The sequence below is a fragment of the Lampetra fluviatilis genome, chromosome 68 (genome assembly GCF_964198595.1).
Source record: "Lampetra fluviatilis chromosome 68, kcLamFluv1.1, whole genome shotgun sequence".
Classification (NCBI taxonomy): Eukaryota; Metazoa; Chordata; class Hyperoartia; order Petromyzontiformes; family Petromyzontidae; genus Lampetra; species Lampetra fluviatilis.
Window position 1 is genome coordinate 2722825 of NC_136342.1, and position 20948 is coordinate 2743772.

At 51.8% G+C, this 20948-nt stretch overlaps 1 protein-coding gene across 1 annotated transcript; it reads right to left on the reverse strand.

Annotated features, from left to right (window-relative positions):
- Positions 1-1102: 1102 nt before the first annotated feature.
- On the reverse strand, positions 1103-20557 carry PIGC (phosphatidylinositol glycan anchor biosynthesis class C). The gene is given in 9 exon segments (XM_078883010.1): positions 1103-1947; positions 7270-7439; positions 9640-9778; positions 10884-10939; positions 11581-11693; positions 15783-15922; positions 17686-17755; positions 20355-20468; positions 20471-20557. Coding segments are annotated over 9 exon segments (927 nt in total). The 5' UTR covers positions 20526-20557; the 3' UTR covers positions 1103-1877.
- Positions 20558-20948: the final 391 nt, after the last annotated feature.

Consider the following 20948-nt stretch of genomic DNA (forward strand, 5'->3'; position numbering starts at 1 on the left):
GGCGGCCATGTTGCTTGGGGCTTGTCTTCTTGGCAGCTAATTGGCTGGTGCGGTGGGTGTGGTGACATGCTCCCTAGCAACTGCTCTTGGGCTTTATTTACTTTAAATAAATACTCTTAGTTTTTTCTGTAAAGTCACGTAGGTAAAAAATGAAATTAATAAAATTATTATTTTATTTTTTATTTAAAAAATGAAATAAAAATTAATAAACTTATTTTATTTTTATTAATTTTAATTTCATTTTTTTTTACCTACGTGACTTTCCCCCAAAATCTTAAGAGCATTTATTTACTTTGAGCAACGATCCCTTTTCTCTTAGGACATTTAGGACCCTCGCTACGACAAATCTTAACGGAGCCTTTTCTACGCTTTGGGGGGGGGGGGGGGGGGGAGCCCGGATGCTTTTACGACGCCGATTCTCAATGCGGGTCAACTCAGCACCACGCAGAAACACGGGAGAGGAAATTCCACATTCCAAATGGTGGGGAGAGCGAGGACCTACGCGGCAGAGAAAGGGGCAATTTTTTTTTTTGACCGATCGCTGGAATCGTTTGGTGGATCGCGGGGAGCTACAGGACTGGGGCCGGGGAGTGGATCATGTGGATGCTTATTGGTTGCATAGCTCCCACGAGCAGATGTGTGCGTGGCGTGCGTGTCCTTGGCGGGCGGTGGGGGGCTGATTGTCTCTTCGAAATACGACGAATCGTAATATCGGCGCGGAGCAGGGAAACCACTCGCGAGAGGAATTTGGCTGAAAAATGTACAAATGAAATCGAAATAAAAACCTCAAAACAAGTTTATTACTATTGAAAGCTTTGTTTCGTGACTTGCGGGGATTCGTCTTCATTCGGTAAAGTCACGTAGAAGGGAAGTAATAAAAATAACCCATAATAAAATCATTATATTATTTTTCTGTTTTGTTTTTAGAAGGGAAATAATAAAATAATACAGATAAAACATGATAAAATTTTATATTATGTTTTATTTCTTTCGGTAAAGTCACGTAGAAGGGAAATAATAAATAAATAAAACATAAAATTTTATACTATTTTTTTGTTTTTTTTCTTTCGGTAAAGTCACGTAGAAGGGAAATAATAAAAATAAAATAGTATATTTGACTTTTATTTTTATTATTTTTTTATTTCCCTTCTACGTGACTTTAATAAAATAATACAAATAAAACATGATAAAATATATCATTTTATTATGTTTTATTTCTATTTTATTATTTCCCTTCTACGTGACTTTACCGGAAGAACTAACAACAAGTTTATTACTGCCGCCGTCGCACTTTGGTGGTGCCAGCGTAAGTTATGGGTTTGGGGAGCGCGATTGGAGTTGCGGGAGTATACGTCGTGGGCGACAGTGGTGGGGGTGGTGGTGGGGAGAGTGGACATCTCACGTGGTCACCAGAGGTCGCAACCGGGTACCCGATACCCGTACCCTACCCGATACCCGGCTACCCGTACCCGGCCGGGTACGGGTACCCGTTTGCGACCCTGGTGCGGCCGGGTACGGGTAGGCCGTGAGTCACTGGTGAGTCACCGTGATTGTCACTCATTTCCCAACGTCTTGTCTCTTCTCACAATTCAAGTTCCGAGAATCAACCCACCCGCGCCTGCAACGTGGCTTCATCCCAGAGGTCGCAATCGGGTACCCGATACCCGTACCCTACCCAATATCCGTACCCGGCCGGGTATGGGTACGGGTACCCGTTTGCGACCCTGATGCGACCAGGGTACGGGTAGGCCGTGAGTCATTGGTGAGTCACCGTTTGTCACTCATTTCGGGTAGCGGCTGGGTAGGGAACGGCTACCTGTACCCGGCTGGGTGCGGGTACGGGTAAAAAATCAAAACCCGTTGGCGACCTCTGGTGGTCACTGGGACAAGAAGCTGGCGATGTCGTCGTCCTTGATCTCGGCTTCGTCCCATGGTCCGTGGATATTGCTAAGTGGGCGGAGGGGAGAGGTGGTGTGGGGGGGGAGAGATTTCACAATTTAACGGCAGACGAGGAAGCAAATGGAAAAGGGCTAGAACCGCATTGGCATCGGCAAAGTTCACGGATACCGACCGGACAGGCAAATCGGATGCAGCCAAATAAACACTTTGTTGGTGTGTTTGCAAGATTAACATGTGAACCAGATGGATTAACACGATTATATTTGGGGTAAGCATCCACATCATTTTTCGATTTAAAGCTTTCGTGACCGCAGGGATTCATCTTCTTGGTTCGTTCGGTAAAGTCACGTAGAAGGGAAATAATAAAATAATAAAAATACAACTTAAATAATTCTCACGACGTTTCGGCCACAACGCAAGCAGCCGTCCTCAGGTGAAGAACAGGTCTAAATTTCGATTTAAAGCTTTCGTGACTGCAGGGATTCATCTTCTTGGTTCTTTCGGTAAAGTCACGTAGAAGGGAAATAATAAAATAATAAAAAGTAAACATAATAAAATAATTATTTTCTCATGTTTTATTTCCCTTCTACGTGACATCCACATCATGTACCAAAAAAATATAGTAATAGGGGTTTTCCCCCTTTTATCTGGCAACACAACTGAATCTTAATTTAGGAGCTTTCGTGACTGCAGGAATTATTCTTTGGTTCTTTTCGGTTAAGTCACGTCTAAAAATAAAATAATAACTCAAAATAAAATAACACATTACGACGTTTCGATTGCAACACAAGCAATCATCATCAGGCATGAAAGAAATAGCAACAAAAATCTAACTAGAAAAAACTATAGACAGACATACAAGCAGACAGACATCACAACGGCATTAGTTAGATTTTTGTTGCTATTTCTTTCATGCCTGATGATGATTGCTTGTGTTGCAATCGAAACGTCGTAATGTGTTATTTTATTTTGAGTTATTATTTTATTTTTAGACGTGACTTAACCGAAAAGAACCAAAGAACAAAACTGAGACCTTTTGCAAGGGGGTCATGTTTACATTAACCACAATACTTGCAGTCAATTATTGTTGGCAGAAAAAAGGGGAAAAACCCCGATTATGATAATTGCTTTTTTACCCTTCTATCTGGCAACAAAACTGACACCTTTTTACAAGGAGTCATGTTTGCATAGACCGCAATACCTGCAGTCATAATGCAAACAAAAAACACAACTCTGATAATGTATGCACTGTCCTTGAAGTTGATTGGTCCACACCCGAGACAGCTTTCCTTAGAGCCTAGTCTCACATGGGTTGGACCAGATGACGCCAAAAGGCGCACAACTCAAAGACAATGCACCATCAGAGTATGAGAGCTCGGGGCAAGCATCTACACTATGGGAACCTCATTTGCCAGTAAAAATATGATAATTGGTTCTTTACCCTTCTATCTGGCAACAAAACTGACACCTTTTTACAAGGAGTCATGTTTGCACTCGTGCGCCTTTTGGCGTCATCTGGTCCAACCCATATGAGACTAGGCTCTAAGGAAAGCTGTCTCGGGTGTGGATCAATCAACTTCAAGGACAGTGCATACATTATCAGAGTTATGTTCTTTTGTTTGCATTATGACTGCAGGTATTGTGGTCTATGCAAACATGACTCCTTGTAAAAAGGTGTCAGTTTTGTTGCCAGATAGAAGGGTAAAGAACCAATTATCATATTTTTACTGGCAAATGAGGTTCCCATAACCCCGATTATATTTTGGTACCGGCAAAGGGAAGCTCTCATTACTCTGATGGTGCGTTGCCTTTGAACTGTGCGCCTTTTGGCGTCATCTGGTCCAACACCGCGTGAGACAAGGCTCTAAGGAAAGCTGTCTCTGGTGTGGACCAATCAGTTTCAAGGACAGTGCATAAATGATCAGAGTTGTGTTTTTTTTGTTTGCATTCTGACCGCAGGTATTGTGGTCTATGCAAACATGACTCCTTGTAAAAAAAGGTGTCATTTTTGTTGCCAGATAGAAGGGTAAAAAAACAATTATCATAATTTTTTACTGGCAAATGAGGTTCCCATGGTGTAAAAGCTTCAGACCCCGAGCTCTCATATTCTGATGGTGCATTGTCTTTGAGTTGTGCGCCTTTTGGCGTCATCTGGTCGAACACCGTATGAGACTAGGCTCTAAGGAAAGCTGTCTCTGATGTGGACCAATCAGTTTCAAGGACAGTGCGTACAACATTATCAGAGTTGTGTTTGTTTGCATTCGGATAGCAGTTCACATCGGTGGCGGGGTGGGGGGAGAGGCACAAGACGGGTGGTGTCCCGAGCGTGTCGAGGCTGAGCGGATCTAGGCGCGGGCTCGCTTGCTCACTCCTTGGAGGGCTGCAGGGCCACGAGGGTGAGTGGCGCGAGCAGCGTGGGCAGGGCGAGCAGAGAGAGACACACAGAGACACACAGAGAGACACACAGACACACAGAGAGACACACAGACACACAGAGACACACAGAGGGACACACACAGACACACAGACACACAGAGACACACACACACAGAGACACACACAGAGGGACACACACAGACACACAGACAGAGAGACACACACAGAGGGACACACACAGACACAGAGACACACACAGAGAGAGACACACAGACACACAGAGACACAGAGAGAGACACACAGACACACAGAGAGACACACAGAGAGAGACACACACAGAGGCGTGTCGAGGCTGAGTGGACCTAGGCGTGGGCTCACTCCTTGGAGGGCTGCAGGGCGACCAGGGCGAGTGGAGCGAGCAGCGTGGGCAGGGCGAGCAGAGAGAGACACACACAGACACACACACAGACACACACAGACACACAGAGAGAGAGACACACAGAGAGAGACACACACAGACACACAGAGGCGTGTCGAGGCTGAGTGGACCTAGACTCACTCCTTGGAGGGCTGCAGGGCGACGAGGGCGAGTGGCGCGAGCAGCGTGGGCAGGGCGAGCAGAGAGAGACACACACAGACACAGAGAGAGAGACACACACAGAGAGAGACACACACAGACACACACAGAGGCGTGTTGAGGCTGAGTGGACCTAGGCGTAGACTCACTCCTTGGAGGGCTGCAGGGCGACGAGGGCGAGTGGAGCGAGCAGCGTGGGCAGGCCGAGCAGAGAGAGACACACACAGAGAGAGACACACACAGACACACAGAGAGAGACACACACAGACACACAGAGAGAGAGACACACACAGAGAGAGACACACACAGACACACACAGAGAGAGACACACACAGACACACAGACACAGAGAGAGACACACACAGACACACACAGACACACACAGAGGCGTGTCGAGGCTGAGTGGACCTAGGCGTAGACTCACTCCTTGGAGGGCTGCAGGGCGACGAGGGCGAGTGGAGCGAGCAGCGTGGGCAGGGCGAGCAGAGAGAGACACACACAGACACACAGAGAGACACACACAGACACACAGAGAGACACACAGACACACAGAGAGAGACACACACAGAGAGAGACACACACAGAGGCGTGTCGAGGCTGAGTGGACCTAGGCGTAGACTCACTCCTTGGAGGGCTGCAGAGCCACGAGGGCGAGTGGCGCGAGCAGCGTGGGCAGGGCGAGCAGAGAGAGACACACACAGACACACAGAGAGACACACACAGACACACAGAGAGACACACAGACACACAGAGAGAGACACACACAGAGAGAGACACACACAGAGGCGTGTCGAGGCTGAGTGGACCTAGGCGTAGACTCACTCCTTGGAGGGCTGCAGGGCGACGAGGGCGAGTGGAGCGAGCAGCGTGGGCAGGGCGAGCAGAGAGAGACACACACAGACACACAGAGAGACACACACAGACGCACACACAGACACACAGAGAGAGACACACACAGAGGCGTGTTGAGGCTGAGTGGACCTAGGCGTAGACTCACTCCTTGGAGGGCTGCAGAGCCACGAGGGCGAGTGGCGCGAGCAGCGTGGGCAGGGCGAGCAGAGAGAGACACACACAGACACACAGAGAGACACACACAGACACACAGAGAGACACACACAGACACACAGAGAGAGACACACACAGAGAGAGACACACACAGAGGCGTGTCGAGGCTGAGTGGACCTAGGCGTAGACTCACTCCTTGGAGGGCTGCAGGGCGACGAGGGCGAGTGGCGCGAGCAGCGTGGGCAGGCCGAGCAGAGAGAGACACACACAGACACACAGAGAGACACACACAGACACACAGAGAGACACACACAGACACACAGAGAGACACACACAGAGGCGTGTCGAGGCTGAGTGGACCTAGGCGTGGGCTCACTCCTTGGAGGGCTGCAGGGCGACGAGGGCGAGTGGCGCGAGCAGCGTGGGCAGGGCGAGCAGAGAGAGACACACACAGACACACAGAGAGACACACACAGACACACAGAGAGAGACACACACAGAGAGAGACACACACAGAGAGAGACACACACAGAGAGAGACACACACAGACACACACACAGAGGCGTGTTGAGGCTGAGTGGACCTAGGCGTAGACTCACTCCTTGGAGGGCTGCAGAGCCACGAGGGCGAGTGGCGCGAGCAGCGTGGGCAGGGCGAGCAGAGAGAGACACACACAGACACACAGAGAGACACACACAGACACACAGAGAGAGACACACACAGAGAGAGACACACACAGAGAGAGACACACACAGAGAGAGACACACACAGAGACGTGTCGAGGCTGAGTGGACCTAGGCGTAGACTCACTCCTTGGAGGGCTGCAGAGCCACGAGGGCGAGTGGCGCGAGCAGCGTGGGCAGGGCGAGCAGAGAGAGACACACACAGACACACACACAGACACACACACAGACACACACAGACACACACAGAGACGTGTCGAGGCTGAGTGGACCTAGGCGTAGACTCACTCCTTGGAGGGCTGCAGGGCGACGAGGGCGAGTGGCGCGAGCAGCGTGGGCAGGGCGAGCAGAGAGAGACACACACAGACACACAGAGAGACACACACAGACACACAGAGAGAGACACACACAGACACACACAGAGGCGTGTTGAGGCTGAGTGGACCTAGGCGTAGACTCACTCCTTGGAGGGCTGCAGGGCCACGAGGGCGAGTGGAGCGAGCAGCGTGGGCAGGGTGAGCAGAGAGAGACACACACAGACACACACACAGACACACACACAGACACACACACAGACACACACAGAGGCGTGTCGAGGCTGAGTGGACCTAGACTCACTCCTTGGAGGGCTGCAGGGCGACGAGGGCGAGTGGAGCGAGCAGCGTGGGCAGGGCGAGCAGAGAGAGACACACACAGAGGCGTGTCGAGGCTGAGTGGACCTAGACTCACTCCTTGGAGGGCTGCAGGGCCACGAGGGCGAGTGGAGCGAGCAGCGTGGGCAGGGCGAGCAGGCCGAGGGCGGCGACGGCGGCGCGCGCTCCGCCCACGTGGTACAACATCGCCAGCGAGACGAGCGACCACGACACCGACACGCACACGTGCGTTGCCGGGCAACGGCGCTGAGGGGGGGTGGAGGGGGGGGTGGTGGGTGGGGGGGGCGGTGGTGGGGGGGTGGAAGAGGGGTGGAGGGAGGGGGGTGGAGGGAGGGGGGTGGAGGAAGGGGGGTGGAGGGGTGGAGAGAGGGGGTGGGGGGAGGGGGGTGGGGGAAGGGGGGTGGAGGGGTGGAGAGAGGGGGTGGGGGGAGGGGGGTGGGGGAAGGGGGGTGGAGGGGTGGAGAGAGGGGGTGGGGGGAGGGGGGTGGGGGAAGGGGGGTGGAGGGGTGGAGAGAGGGGGTGGGGGGAGGGGGGTGGGGGAAGGGGGGTGGAGGGGTGGAGAGAGGGGGTGGGGGGAGGGGGGTGGGGGAAGGGGGGTGGAGGGGTGGAGAGAGGGGGTGGGGGGAGGGGGGGTGGTGGGTGGGGGGGGTGGTGGTGGGGGGGTGGAAGAGGGGGAGGGAGGGGGGTGGGGGGAGGGGGGTGGGGGAAGGGGGGTGGAGGGGTGGAGAGAGGGGGTGGGGGGAGGGGGGTGGGGGAAGGGGGGTGGAGGGGTGGAGAGAGGGGGTGGGGGGAGGGGGGTGGGGGAAGGGGGGTGGAGGGGTGGAGAGAGGGGGTGGGGGGAGGGGGGTGGGGGAAGGGGGGTGGAGGGGTGGAGAGAGGGGGTGGGGGGAGGGGGGTGGGGGAAGGGGGGTGGAGGGGTGGAGAGAGGGGGTGGGGGGAGGGGGGTGGGGGAAGGGGGGTGGAGGGGTGGAGAGAGGGGGTGGGGGGAGGGGGGTGGTGGGTGGGGGGGGTGGTGGTGGGGGGGTGGAAGAGGGGGAGGGAGGGGGGTGGGGGGAGGGGGGTGGGGGAAGGGGGGTGGAGGGGTGGAGAGAGGGGGTGGGGGGAGGGGGGTGGGGGAAGGGGGGTGGAGGGGTGGAGAGAGGGGGTGGGGGGAGGGGGGTGGGGGAAGGGGGGTGGAGGGGTGGAGAGAGGGGGTGGGGGGAGGGGGGTGGGGGAAGGGGGGTGGAGGGTGGGGGGAGGGGGGTGGAGGTGGGAGGGGGGTGGAGGGAGGGGGTTGGGAGAAGGGGGAGGGGGGTGGAGGGAGGGGGTGACAGATTCCGATTGCAGGGACCCAGTGCTGCTGATATAGCAACAGCCAGATGTACGACACTATTGGAAACCTCTACTGCAGCAGCGGGCCCCCAACATTTTTGGCGCCAGGGAGCGGTTACGTGGAAGACAATTTTTTCACGGACCGGGGGGTGGTGGGGGGGGGGGGCAGTTCATCATTGGCCCGGGGGTGGGCACCCCTGCTCTACAGCGCAATCGGATCAATCGGATCAATCGGATGCCGATACAGCAGCCCGAGACCGATATTTCCACGACTGCATACCATCACCGCCGCCACCACCACCACTATCGCCGCCACCACCACTATCGCCACCACCATCGCCACCACCACCACTATCGCCACCACCACCACCACTATCGCCACCATCACCACTATCACCACCACCACCACTACTATCGCCACCACCACCACTATCGCCACCACTATCGCCACCATCACCACTATCACCACCACCACCACTACTATCGCCACCACCATCGCCGCCACCACCACTATCGCCACCACCATCGCCACCACCACCACTATCGCCACCACCACTATCGCCACCACCGCCACCACTATCGCCGCCACCACCACTATCGCCACCACCACCACTATCGCCACCACCACCACTATCGCCACCACCACCACCACTATCACCACCACTATCGCCACCACCACCACTATCGCCACCACCACCACCACCACTATCGCCACCACCACCACCACTATCGCCACCACCACCACTATCGCCACCACCACCACCACTATCGCCACCACCACCACTATCGCCACCACCACCACTATCGCCACCACCACCACCACTATCGCCACCACCACCACCACTATCGCCACCATCACCACTATCGCCACCACCACCACTACTATCGCCACCACCACCACCATCGCCGCCACCACCACTATCGCCACCACCATCGCCACCACCACCACTATCGCCACCACCACTATCGCCACCACCGCCACCACTATCGCCGCCACCACCACCACTATCGCCACCACCACCACCACTATCGCCACCACCACCACTATCGCCACCACCACCACTATCGCCACCACCACCACCACCACTATCGCCACCACCACCACTATCACCACCACCGCTATCGCCATCATCACCTTGATGATGAGCTGCAGCGACGGCCACAGAGCGAAGATCTGGTAGGCGAATGCGGTGATGGCGAAGGCGTGGGGGGCGGTGGGGAGACGCGATGCCAGGCACACGGCTCCAAACACCGCCATGCTCAGAGAAGTCACCCTAAGGACACGCACAAACACACCCGTACCATACCATGCACACCGTACCATACACCCATCCATAACAGGTTTTATTTTCACTTCTAGATTTGAGGCTTTCGTGACTGCAAGGATTCATATTCTTAGGTTGTTTTCGGTAAAGTCACGTAGGTAAAAAATAAAAATTAATAAAAGTTAAATAAAAATAAAATAAAAATCGCGACGTTTCGGAGGCAACACAAGCTTCCGTCTTCAGGTGGAACCGTCACAGCACGACTGCTGTATCAAGTGAGAGAAATTTCAAGAAAACAGTCCTTGCATATATACTGATATTTTCACTGACCAGTGCCAATAACCACCATTCGCTACTAAGTGACGGTGACGTCACCACGGCACTTGTGCCAGGCGATGTGCACTTTTAAGGCCACGTGAAGTGTCGAACGCCCGCTGGCAGGAAGTCACGGGGCAGACCCAGCAGGTGCCACGGGTCGACTGACTGAGATGACCGAGATGACTGGCTGATGCACCACCTGTGCCCCCTACTGTGCCAACTCGCTGTGCTTTAGCCACCCGGCGCTCCGCTCGTTGTTGTGAGCGTCGCTCCTCCGCCCTCCGTGTTTGCTGGAGGGCGACTGCCTCCAACTGCCCAGTAGCGTCCTTCACGAGCCTCCTCCACAGAGGCCGATCTTGACACCGCTGGTCCCAGTTATTGTAAATTCCACTGCAAGTTACCTTTTTAATGGAACAAAGGGTAGTTTGTCAGCTTCTGAGTCAGACTCCGCGTCCCGTGCAATACGCGACCACCGCTCATCCTTGCACCGCCGCACGGCTCTCCGAACCTCCGAGTGAAGGCTGCGATAAGCCTCCACATTCTCTGACGTGGGATGCTGTAGACGATGAGAGTGGGCCTGTCGCTTTTTCTCAACCATCCTGAATACCTCCTCTGTCAGCCGGGGTCTCAGGGCAGGTTTGGACCGTGTACCCAAAGCAGCCATTGCAGCTACATGAGCCACAGTCCTAAACCTTGCCCACACCATACCGATCATGTCGATGGCGAAGATGGTGATGGTAATGACAGTGGTGGTGATGGTGGTGGTGATCATGATGGTGATGGTGTAATCTCTCACCTCTTCGGACTCATCCCGTAATCAAACAGTAGCAGATGTCCCAGCAGCATCAGTGTCTGCAATAAATAAACATCACCATCACGACTCACCACTCATCATTCCCTGCTCACCACCAGTCATCGCTCACCACCCAACACTCTTCACTCACCACCATTCATCTCTCACCACCACTCACTACCATTCACCACTCATCACTCACCAGCATTTCCCACTCACCACCACTCACCACGATTCACCACTCTTCACTCACCACCCACCACTCACCACCATTCACCACCATTCACCACTCTTCACTCACCACCCACCACTCACCACCATTCACCACTCATCACTCCCCACTCGCCACCACTCACCACCATCCACCACTCTTCACTCACCACCATTCACCACTCATCACTCCCCACTCACCACCATTCACCACTCTTCACTCACCACCCACCACTCACCACCATTCACCACTCATCACTCCCCGCTCACCACCACTCACCACCACTCCCCACTCACCACCACTCACCACTCCTCACTCACCACCACTCACCACCACTCACCACCACTCACCACCACTCACCACCACTCCCCACTCTTCACTCCTCACTCCCCACCGCTCACCACTCATCACTCCCCACTCCCCACCACTCCCCATCACTCACCACCACTCACCACTCACCGCCACCACCACGTGCAGTGCGTGCGTCACCGTCATAGCGTAGATGGTGTCGGTGCTGATGGTGTCGGTGAGCGTCTTGAGGATTGGCGAGAAGCCGTAGGAGAAGCCCAGGAAGAAGATGGCACTCTTCACATCGGCCAGGCCTGCGACAAGCGGCACCACGCCACACGGGGTCACCACGGCACACGGGGTCACCACGGCACACGGGGTCACCACGGCACACGGGGTCACCACGGCACACGGGGTCACCACGGCACACGGGGTCACCACGCCACACGGGGTCACCACGGCACACGGGGTCACCACGGCACACGGGGTCACCACGGCACACGGGGTCACCACGGCACACGGGGTCACCACGGCACACGGGGTCACCACGGCACACGGGGTCACCACGGCACACGGGGTCACCACGGCACACGGGGTCACCACGGCACACGGGGTCACCACGGCACACGGGGTCACCACGGCACACGGGGTCACCACGCCACACGGGGTCACCACGGCACACGGGGTCACCACGGCACACGGGGTCACCACGGCACACGGGGTCACCACGGCACACGGTGTCACCACGGCACACGCTCAGGCACCATGCCACACCAGAGGTCGCAAACGGGTTTTGATTCCTTACCCGTACCCGTACCCGGCCGCACCAGGGTCGCAAACGGGTACCCGTACCCGGCCGTACCCGTACCCTACCCGTACCTGGCCGGGTATTGGGTAGGGTACGGGTATCGGGTACCCGATTGCGACCTCTGGGATGAAGCCACGTTGCAGGCGCGGGTGGGTTGATTCTAGGAACTTGAATTGTGAGAAGAGACAAGACGTTGGGAAATGAGTGACAAACGGTGACTCACCAGTGACTCACGGTCTACCCGTACCCGGCCGCACCAGGGTCGCAAACGGGTACCCGTACCCAGCCGGGTACGGGTAGCCGGGTATCGGGTAGGGTACGGGTATCGGGTACCCGGTTGCGACCTCTGCACCAAACGCGGGCACCACGCCACACGGGGGCACCACGCCACACGGGGGCACCACGCGCCACTTTAAAATGTTTTCTTGTTTTGTGTTTGTTGCGGTTGCACCCGATTCAAGAGCCGAATGGCTCGCAGGGCTACACCTAATACATGAACTTTGAACGGGGGCACCACGAGCACACGGGGTTTAATTTATTTGCTTTTATTCTCAGTTTATTTTTCTACCCACGTGACTTTACCGAAAGATCCTTGCAGTCACGAAAACTTCAAATCAAGAATGAATCTTCTTGGTTCTTTCGGTAAAGTCACGTAGAAGGGAGATAATAAAATAATACAAATTAAACAATCAAATACAATTCTCACGACGTTTCGGCCACAACGCAAGCAGCCGTCCTCAGGTGAAGAACAGGTCTGTCGGAAAGACAGCGTCGGAAAGGCAGACCTGGTCTTCACCTGAGGACGGCTGCTTGCGTTGTGGCCGAAACGTCGTGAGAATTATTTTATGATGTTTTATTTTAATTATTTTATTATTTCCATTCTACGTGACTTTACCGAAAGAACCAAGAAGATGAATCCCTGCAGTCACGAAAGCTTTAAATCGAAACTTAACACCTGTTTTGTTGCCAGATGGGAAAAAAAACTTCTTCCCAATATATATGTGGTGGTTTAACGCGCACCAAGGGGGGTCATTGTAAACACGCGTCGGTTGTGGACAGTGGGGTCGTATCGGGACAAGCTGGTGTTGCTGGGGGACAACGGACGGCTCGTTAGGTAATCATGGGATGCAGGGCAGTGATTGGTCGGTTGGCTGTGAGGTAATCATGGGATGCAGGGCAGTGATTGGTCGGTTGGCTGTGAGGCAATCATGGGATGCAGGGCAGTGATTGGCCGGTTGGCTGTGAGGCAATCATGGGATGCAGGGCAGTGATTGGCCGGTTGGCTGTGAGGTAATCATGGGATGCAGGGCAGTGATTGGTCGGTTGGCTGTGAGGCAATTCGGGGATACAGTGCAGTGATTGGCCGGTTGGCTGTGAGGCAATCATGGGATGCAGGGCAGTGATTGGTCGGTTGGCTGTGAGGCAATCATGGAATGCAGGGCAGTGATTGGTCGGTTGGCTGTGAGGTAATCATGGGATGCAGGGCAGTGATTGGTCGGTTGGCTGTGAGGCAATTCGGGGATACAGTGCAGTGATTGGCCGGTTGGCTGTGAGGCAATCATGGGATGCAGGGCAGTGATTGGCCGGTTGGCTGTGAGGCAATCATGGGATGCCGGGCAGTGATTGGCCGGTTGGCTGTGAGGCAATTATGGGATGCAGTGCAGTGATTGGCCGGTTGGCTGTGAGGCAATCATGGGATGCAGGGCAGTGATTGGCCGGTTGGCTGTGAGGCAATCATGGGATGCAGGGCAGTGATTGGCCGGTTGGCTGTGAGGCAATTATGGGATGCAGTGTAGTGATTGGCCGGTTCGCTGTGAGGCAATTCGGGGATACAGGGCAGTGATTGGCCGGTTGGCTGTGAGGCAATTCGGGGATAGAGGGCAGTGATTGGCCGGTTGTTGTTGTCAGGGACGAGGTGGCGCCAGTAAGTCTGGCGATGGGAGCAGGTGGCGGCGGGGGGCGTCGGGGGGGGGGGCCAGTTAATTAATTGGAAATTAATAGGGACGGGGATAAATACAGGAGGGTCAGAGTGAGACGGGGAGTTGTGCCGGGAGCTGGACGGAGACGGTCGTAGCCGAAGAAGAAGATAGGAGAAGTTTCGGGTAGCAGTGGAGTAGTAGGAGAAGAAGTTTCGGGTAGCAGTGGAGACGAGGAAGATACGAGAGATAGAATAAGGGGAGCGGTGGAGGAGGAGAAGAAGCAGAGGAGACGAGAGGACGGATAGCAGAGGTGGGACAAAGTCATTGTTATGCAAGTCCAAGTCGAGTCGCAAGTCATCAAATTCATGACTCGAGTCTGACTCGAGTCCAAGTCACATGACTCGAGTCCACATCTCATAGGTGGGACAAAGTCATTGTTATGCAAGTCCAAGTCGAGTCGCAAGTCATCAAATTCATGACTCGAGTCTGACTCGAGTCCAAGTCACATGACTCGAGTCCACATCTCATAGGTGGGACAAAGTCATTGTTATGCAAGTCCAAGTCGAGTCGCAAGTCATCAAATTCATGACTCGAGTCTGACTCGAGTCCAAGTCACATGACTCGAGTCCACACCTCTGACGGATAGGCTAGCAGTGCAACGGGACCGAGACAGACAGTCGGAGGCTGACGGAGAAGCCGGGAGAGAGCGAGACGGTCGAAGCAGAGAGGAGAGTCGGCAGGGAGAGAGAGAGAGAGAGACGGGGCGAGAGAGGGAGGAACGGAGCGAGCGAGGCCGGGCGGAGTGCGGCGAGCGAGCGGAGAGTGGTGGCGAAATGTTTGATCAAATAAAGTGACGACGGAAAAAGAACGAGTTGTCCGCGGGAATCTTCTTGGTGAGACTGGGGGGTTGTCTGAATGACGCGGTCTCCCCGACAGACCTGTTCTTCACCTGAGGACAGCTGCTTGCGTTGTGGCCGAAACGTCGTGAGAATTATTTTATTATGTTTTATTTTTATTATTTTATTATTTCCCTTCTACGTGATGACTTTACCGAAAGAACCAAGAAGATGAATCCCTGCAGTCACGAAAGAAGCTTTAAATCGAAAATAGGGTACAAAACCTATTATTATATTTTGCTACTGGCAAAGGAGGCCTCGTGATGAAGGAAACAAACACTTTGTTGGTGTGTTAACAAGATTAACAAGTGAACCAGACGGATGAACACGACTCTAGTTGGGGACTCCCCTTAGTCTTCTTGTTTCTTTCGGTAAAGTCACGTAGAAGGAAAATAATAAAAATAAAACATAATAAAATAATTCTCACGACCTTTCGGCCACAACGCAAGCAGCCGTCTTCAGGTGGAGAACAGGTCTGTCAAGTAGGCAGTAGACAGTTTTAGACTGTCTACTTGCCAGACCTGTTCTTCACCTGAGGACGGCTGCTTGCGTTGTGGCCGAAACGTCGTGAGAATTATTTGATTATGTTTTATTTTTATTATTTTATTACTTCCCTTCTACGTGACGACTTTACCGAAAGAACCAAGAAGATGAATCCCTGCAGTCACGAAAGAAGCTTCAAATCGAAAACTGTCCGCGTAAAGTTCAGCACTACATAGATGTGATGTGTAAAGTAGCAATAATAATAATAATGATGATGGTAAACTCGCAGAGCCTCACGTGAGCGCCCTCCGCCCCCGCTGAGTTCCTCGTGCAGCGCGTAGCCGACGAGGGTGAGGAGGAGACCCACGCAGACGCAGAGGAGGGGCGAGAGCGAGCCCTCCGACAGGTGCCACCACACCAGCACCAGCGCGCACACGCTGCAAAACACACACACACACACGTGGTTTAATTCTAGATTTGAAGCTTCAGTGACTGCAAGGATTCATATTCTTAGGTTTTTTCGGTAAAGTCACGTAGGTAAAAAAAATTTAAATTAATAAAAGTAAAATAACATAAAAATCACGACGTTTCGGAGGCAACACAAGCTTGTGTCTTCAGGTGGAACCGTCACAGCTCAAGTAAATGAGAGATTACAGGAGATACCACCATTATATATACGGAGTGGTATCTCCTGTAATCACACACACACACGGTTTGGTTGGTAACGTCCGACACCCCCAGGGAATCACGGTTGCGGTACAGACCAGAAAAGTGTGTGGACTAATCTCCATCTGTTCCATCTCACGCCATTTCTACTTGTTGGTGGGCGTTAAGGAGGCGATACATCAGGAAAGTGTGTGGACTCATCTAATTTAGTTTTAGTATGGGTCTCGACGGGTATGGGTCTCTATGGTTCTACTAAGAATCTCTGGGTCTCTCTGTCGGTCTCTCTGAGGTGTGGGTCTCTGGATCTCTTATGAGTCTGTAGAATAAAGCGACATGCGTTTAAAGAGAATTTGGCTGATAATTGGTTTTTTACCCGTTTATCTGGCAACAAAACTGACACTTTTTTTACAAGGAGTCATGTTTGCATAGACCGCAATACCTGCAGTCATAATGCAAACAAAAAACACAACTCTGATAATGTATGCACTGTCCTTGAAGTTGATTGGTCCACACCCGAGACAGCTTTCCTTAGAGCCTAGTCTCACATGGGTTGGACCAGATGACGCCAAAAGGCACAACCCATGTGAGACTAGGCTCTAAGGAAAGCTGTCTCGGGTGTGGACCAATCAACTTCAAGGACAGTGCATACATTATCAGAGTTGTGTTTTTTGTTTGCATTACGACCGCAGGTATTGTGGTCTATGCAAACATGACTCCTCGTAAAAAAGGTGTCAGTTTTGTTGCCAGATAGAAGGGTAAAAAAGCAATTATCATATTTTTTTACTGGCAAATGAGGTACCAATGGAGTATTTGGCTGCTATAAAGAAACTTCGTTGACCTATCATTTGGGGCATAAATAACGTCACGCACCTAGGTGGGGGGGGGGGGGTCAGACATTTGTGACGATGTGTGACGATGGTTTGAGAAATGTGACGTCACATCAAAATGCGCAACTTGTAATTAATACAGTCAACACGTTCTAATTAATTAAATAGACTTTTTAATAAATGTTTTCTCCTACAACATCAGTGCAGCGCCACATTAAATACGCACTACAATGGCAATAGTTTAAAGCGATTTGAGGAATGTTTTATAGTTTTAGGGAGGGGGGCAGAGCTTTGTGACGTCATATTTGAGGGGGGGGGGTCTGACTTTTTGTGACGTCGTGTGACGAGGGGGGGGGGGTCAAAAATCGTCCAAAATCGCGTGACGTCATTTATGGACGGTCCCATATATACAGCTTTACAGCTCAGTGGGCCTTTACCTGGCCAAATAAAACTAGTGAGATAAAATAATTCTAGATTTGAAGCTTTCGTGACTGCAAGGATTTTTTTTCGATAAAGTCACGCAGGTAAAAAAATAATAATAAATTATCGATTTTATTTTCATTTCTTTTATTTCATTTTCTTTTTACCTACGCGACTTTACCGAAAAAATAAACCTACGAGTATTAAATAAAATAGTTGAGCATCTAGCGTCAGGAGAGAGAGATCGAGAGATAGAGAGAGAGACATGACATGACTTGAATTCTGACCTGCACAGCTGCTGGGCTATGATGGCAGACTCGTTCACCACGCTCCAGTAATCGTAGTGTCGGACCCGCACTGCCAAAGACAAAGATCCCCCCCCCCGGTTATAGCCTGAACAAGACTGTTGGGGCAAGTGCTTTTAACGAGTCATCATCACCAGGGGCGGTTTCTTCATTAGGGCGATTGGGCGACGCACCACCAGTGTCATTCAACCACAGAGTCACGCTAGCCGTCACTGTGCCTCTGGATATAGTCCAATCAGCGTCATGTCACGTTCTGTGGAGTACCGCCTCTTTTTGGGCGATTTCCCTCCGGCTGAGAATCGCCCCGAGTGGTCCCATAGACTTACATTCAAAGATGTTTTTTTTCGAACGGTGGGGGCGCTGCAATGCATTCTCTATGGCTTCCGGGAGGGCTCGCCCTAACGTGCTTACGTCATCATACGTGCCTACGTCATCATACGTAAGCACGTTTCAGTCAACAATATTATTTGTCGCCACCTAGTGGAATCTTTAATAAAATAAACCGAGCGGTTTGTTTTAATAGTGAGTATAGAAACAAACAAGATGTATTGTAAGAGTCACTTTATTTTGCATTAATATTAAAGAAGTGAAGTTGCCTTTACACGCTTAAGCTGTTAATTTATCCATTGCATGGGTGGACCTTATCCTTATCAATCATCCAGACATTTGCCCCCCCCCTGAGAGATTTTGCAGGAGCCGCCACTGATCATCACCATCATCACGAGCCAAGGGCAGACGGCCCTGTAGATGTCCACTCCACGGGATGAGAAGGCTCAGCTAATCGAGTCTCTCACCTTTCTGAAGAGATGCCGCGACTCTAAGGTAATACCAAACGCATTTACACTAACATCTGCTGCTGTAACTTCTTCTAATGCTAAACGAATTCTGTCTAGAACTAGCTTAGCTCTTCTTGATATGCACATTCTTTTGTTAAGGCGCTCTTCTTCCACCTCCAACCCAGCTTATATATAAGCTCCAAGCTTGGCAGTGTCTCATTCTTCACCTGAAGACGGCTGCTTGCGTTGTAGCCGAAACGTCGTGAGAATTATTTTATTATGTTTTATTTTTATTATTTTATTACTTCCCTTCTACGTGACTTTACCGAAAGAACCAATAAGATGAATCCCTGCAGTCACGAAAGCTTCAAATCGAAATTTAGTGGCATTCGTTGTTTACACTTTCATCTCTTTCGGTCTTGTAGTGGCACTCTGGCTCAAGTAGTGCATATCTTAGTAGTGTTTGGTAGTTTGTGTGCTAGTGTGTAGTGTAACAGTGTAGTTATAGTGTAGTGTATAGAGTAACAGTAGTAATAGTGTAGTGTATAGTGCAGTGTATAGTGCAGTGTATAGTAGTGTGTAACAGTGTAGTAAATGCAGTAGTGTAGTGTATAGTGTAACAGTGTAGTGTATAGTGTAAGTGTACTAATAGTCTATAGTGTAGTGTATAGTGCAGTGTATAGTAGTGTATAGTGGTGTAGTGTATAGTAGTGTAGTGTATAGTAGTGTAGTGTGTAATAGTGTAGTGTATAGTAGTGTAGTGTATAGTAGTGTAGTGTATAGTAGTGTAGTGTGTAGTGTAGTGTATAGTAGTGTAGTGTATAGTAGTGTAGTGTATAGTAGTGTAGTGTATAGTAGTGTAGTGTATAGTAGTGTAGTGTATAGTAGTGTAGTGTATAGTAGTGTAGTGTGTAGTGTAGTGTATAGTAGTGTACAGTAGTGTATAGTGTAGTGTAGTGTATAGTGTAGTGTATAGTAGTGTAGTGTATAGTAGTGTATAGTGTAGTAGTGTATAGTGTAGTGTATAGTAGTGTAGTGTATAGTGTAGTGTATAGTAGTGTAGTGTATAGTGTAGTGTATAGTAGTGTAGTGTATAGTAGTGTAGTGTATAGTGTAGTGTATAGTGTAGTGTATAGTAGTATAGTGTATAGTGTAGCGTATAGTAGTGTAGTGTATAGTGTAGTGTATAGTAGTATAGTGTATAGTGTAGTGTATAGTGTATAGTAGTGTATAGTAGTGTAGTGTATAGTGTAGTGTATAGTGTAGTGTATAGTAGTGTATAGTGTATAGTAGTGTATAGTGTAGTGTATAGTGTATTGTATAGTGTAGTGTATAGTGTAGTGTATAGTGTAGTGTATAGTAGCGTATAGTATATAGTAGTGTATAGTGTAGTGTATAGTAGTGTATAGTGTAGTGTATAGTGTAGTGTATAGTAGTGTATAGTGTAGTGTATAGTGTAGTGTATAGTGTAGTGTAATAGTAGCGTATAGTGTAGTGTATAGTGTATAGTAGCGTATAGTATATAGTACATCGTAATCACGATCCGTGGGCAGACAGCCTGTCGGTGAACCACTGCACAAGTTGTCAGCTGTTGTTTACATTTCCCCCTCTCTGTTTTGTAGTGGCCCAATATGCCACGTCTCTCTGGCACCAATCTCTTGTGATTACGATGTCGTTGTCGTCGTCGTGAAGCCATTCTCCGTGAAGTTTTCCTCTCTTTTCTTTCTGATTCCCCGCGGTTCATTCATTTTCGCGACCGGCGGACGGGCGCGCCCCATCCCGGGCAGCGCGGCTAGGAAAGTGCGTAAAAAGCCTAGGCGGTGTAGGCCTCGCGCGCGTTACAGAACAGGGCGACGGGGGCCGCGGTGTCGTTACCGTTCTTGGTCAAATCCTTGAGGAACTGCGCGTCCACGTAGTTGTCGGGGTAGTCTTGCTTCTCGTACAAAACCTTTCGCCAAGGCTTCTTCGCCTCCGTCGTTGTCTTTCTGCCTCCGTGCTCATGTCGGTTGCCATGCAAAGCGCGCCCGGTGAATACGCAGCGTCCATCTTGCTTAGGGGTAGGGGTGGGTGAAGGGGACGCGGCGTCCATCTTGCTTAGGGGTAGGGGGTGGGGTGAAGGGGACGCGGCGTCCATCTTGCTTAGGGGTAGGGGTGGGGTGAAGGGGACGCGGCGTCCATCTTGCTTAGGGGTAGGGGTGGGGTGAAGGGGACGCGGCGTCCATCTTGCTTAGGGGTAGGGGTGGGGTGAAGGGGACGCGGCGTCCATCTTGCTTTAGGGGTAGGGGTGGGGTGAAGGGGACGCGGCGTCCATCTTGCTTAGGGGTAGGGGTGGGGTGAAGGGGACGCGGCGTCCATCTTGCTTAGGGGTAGGGGTGGGGTGAAGGGGACGCGGCGTCCATCTTGCTTAGGGGTGGGGTGAAGGGGACGCGGCGTCCATCTTGCTTAGGGGTGGGTGTGAAGGGACGCGGT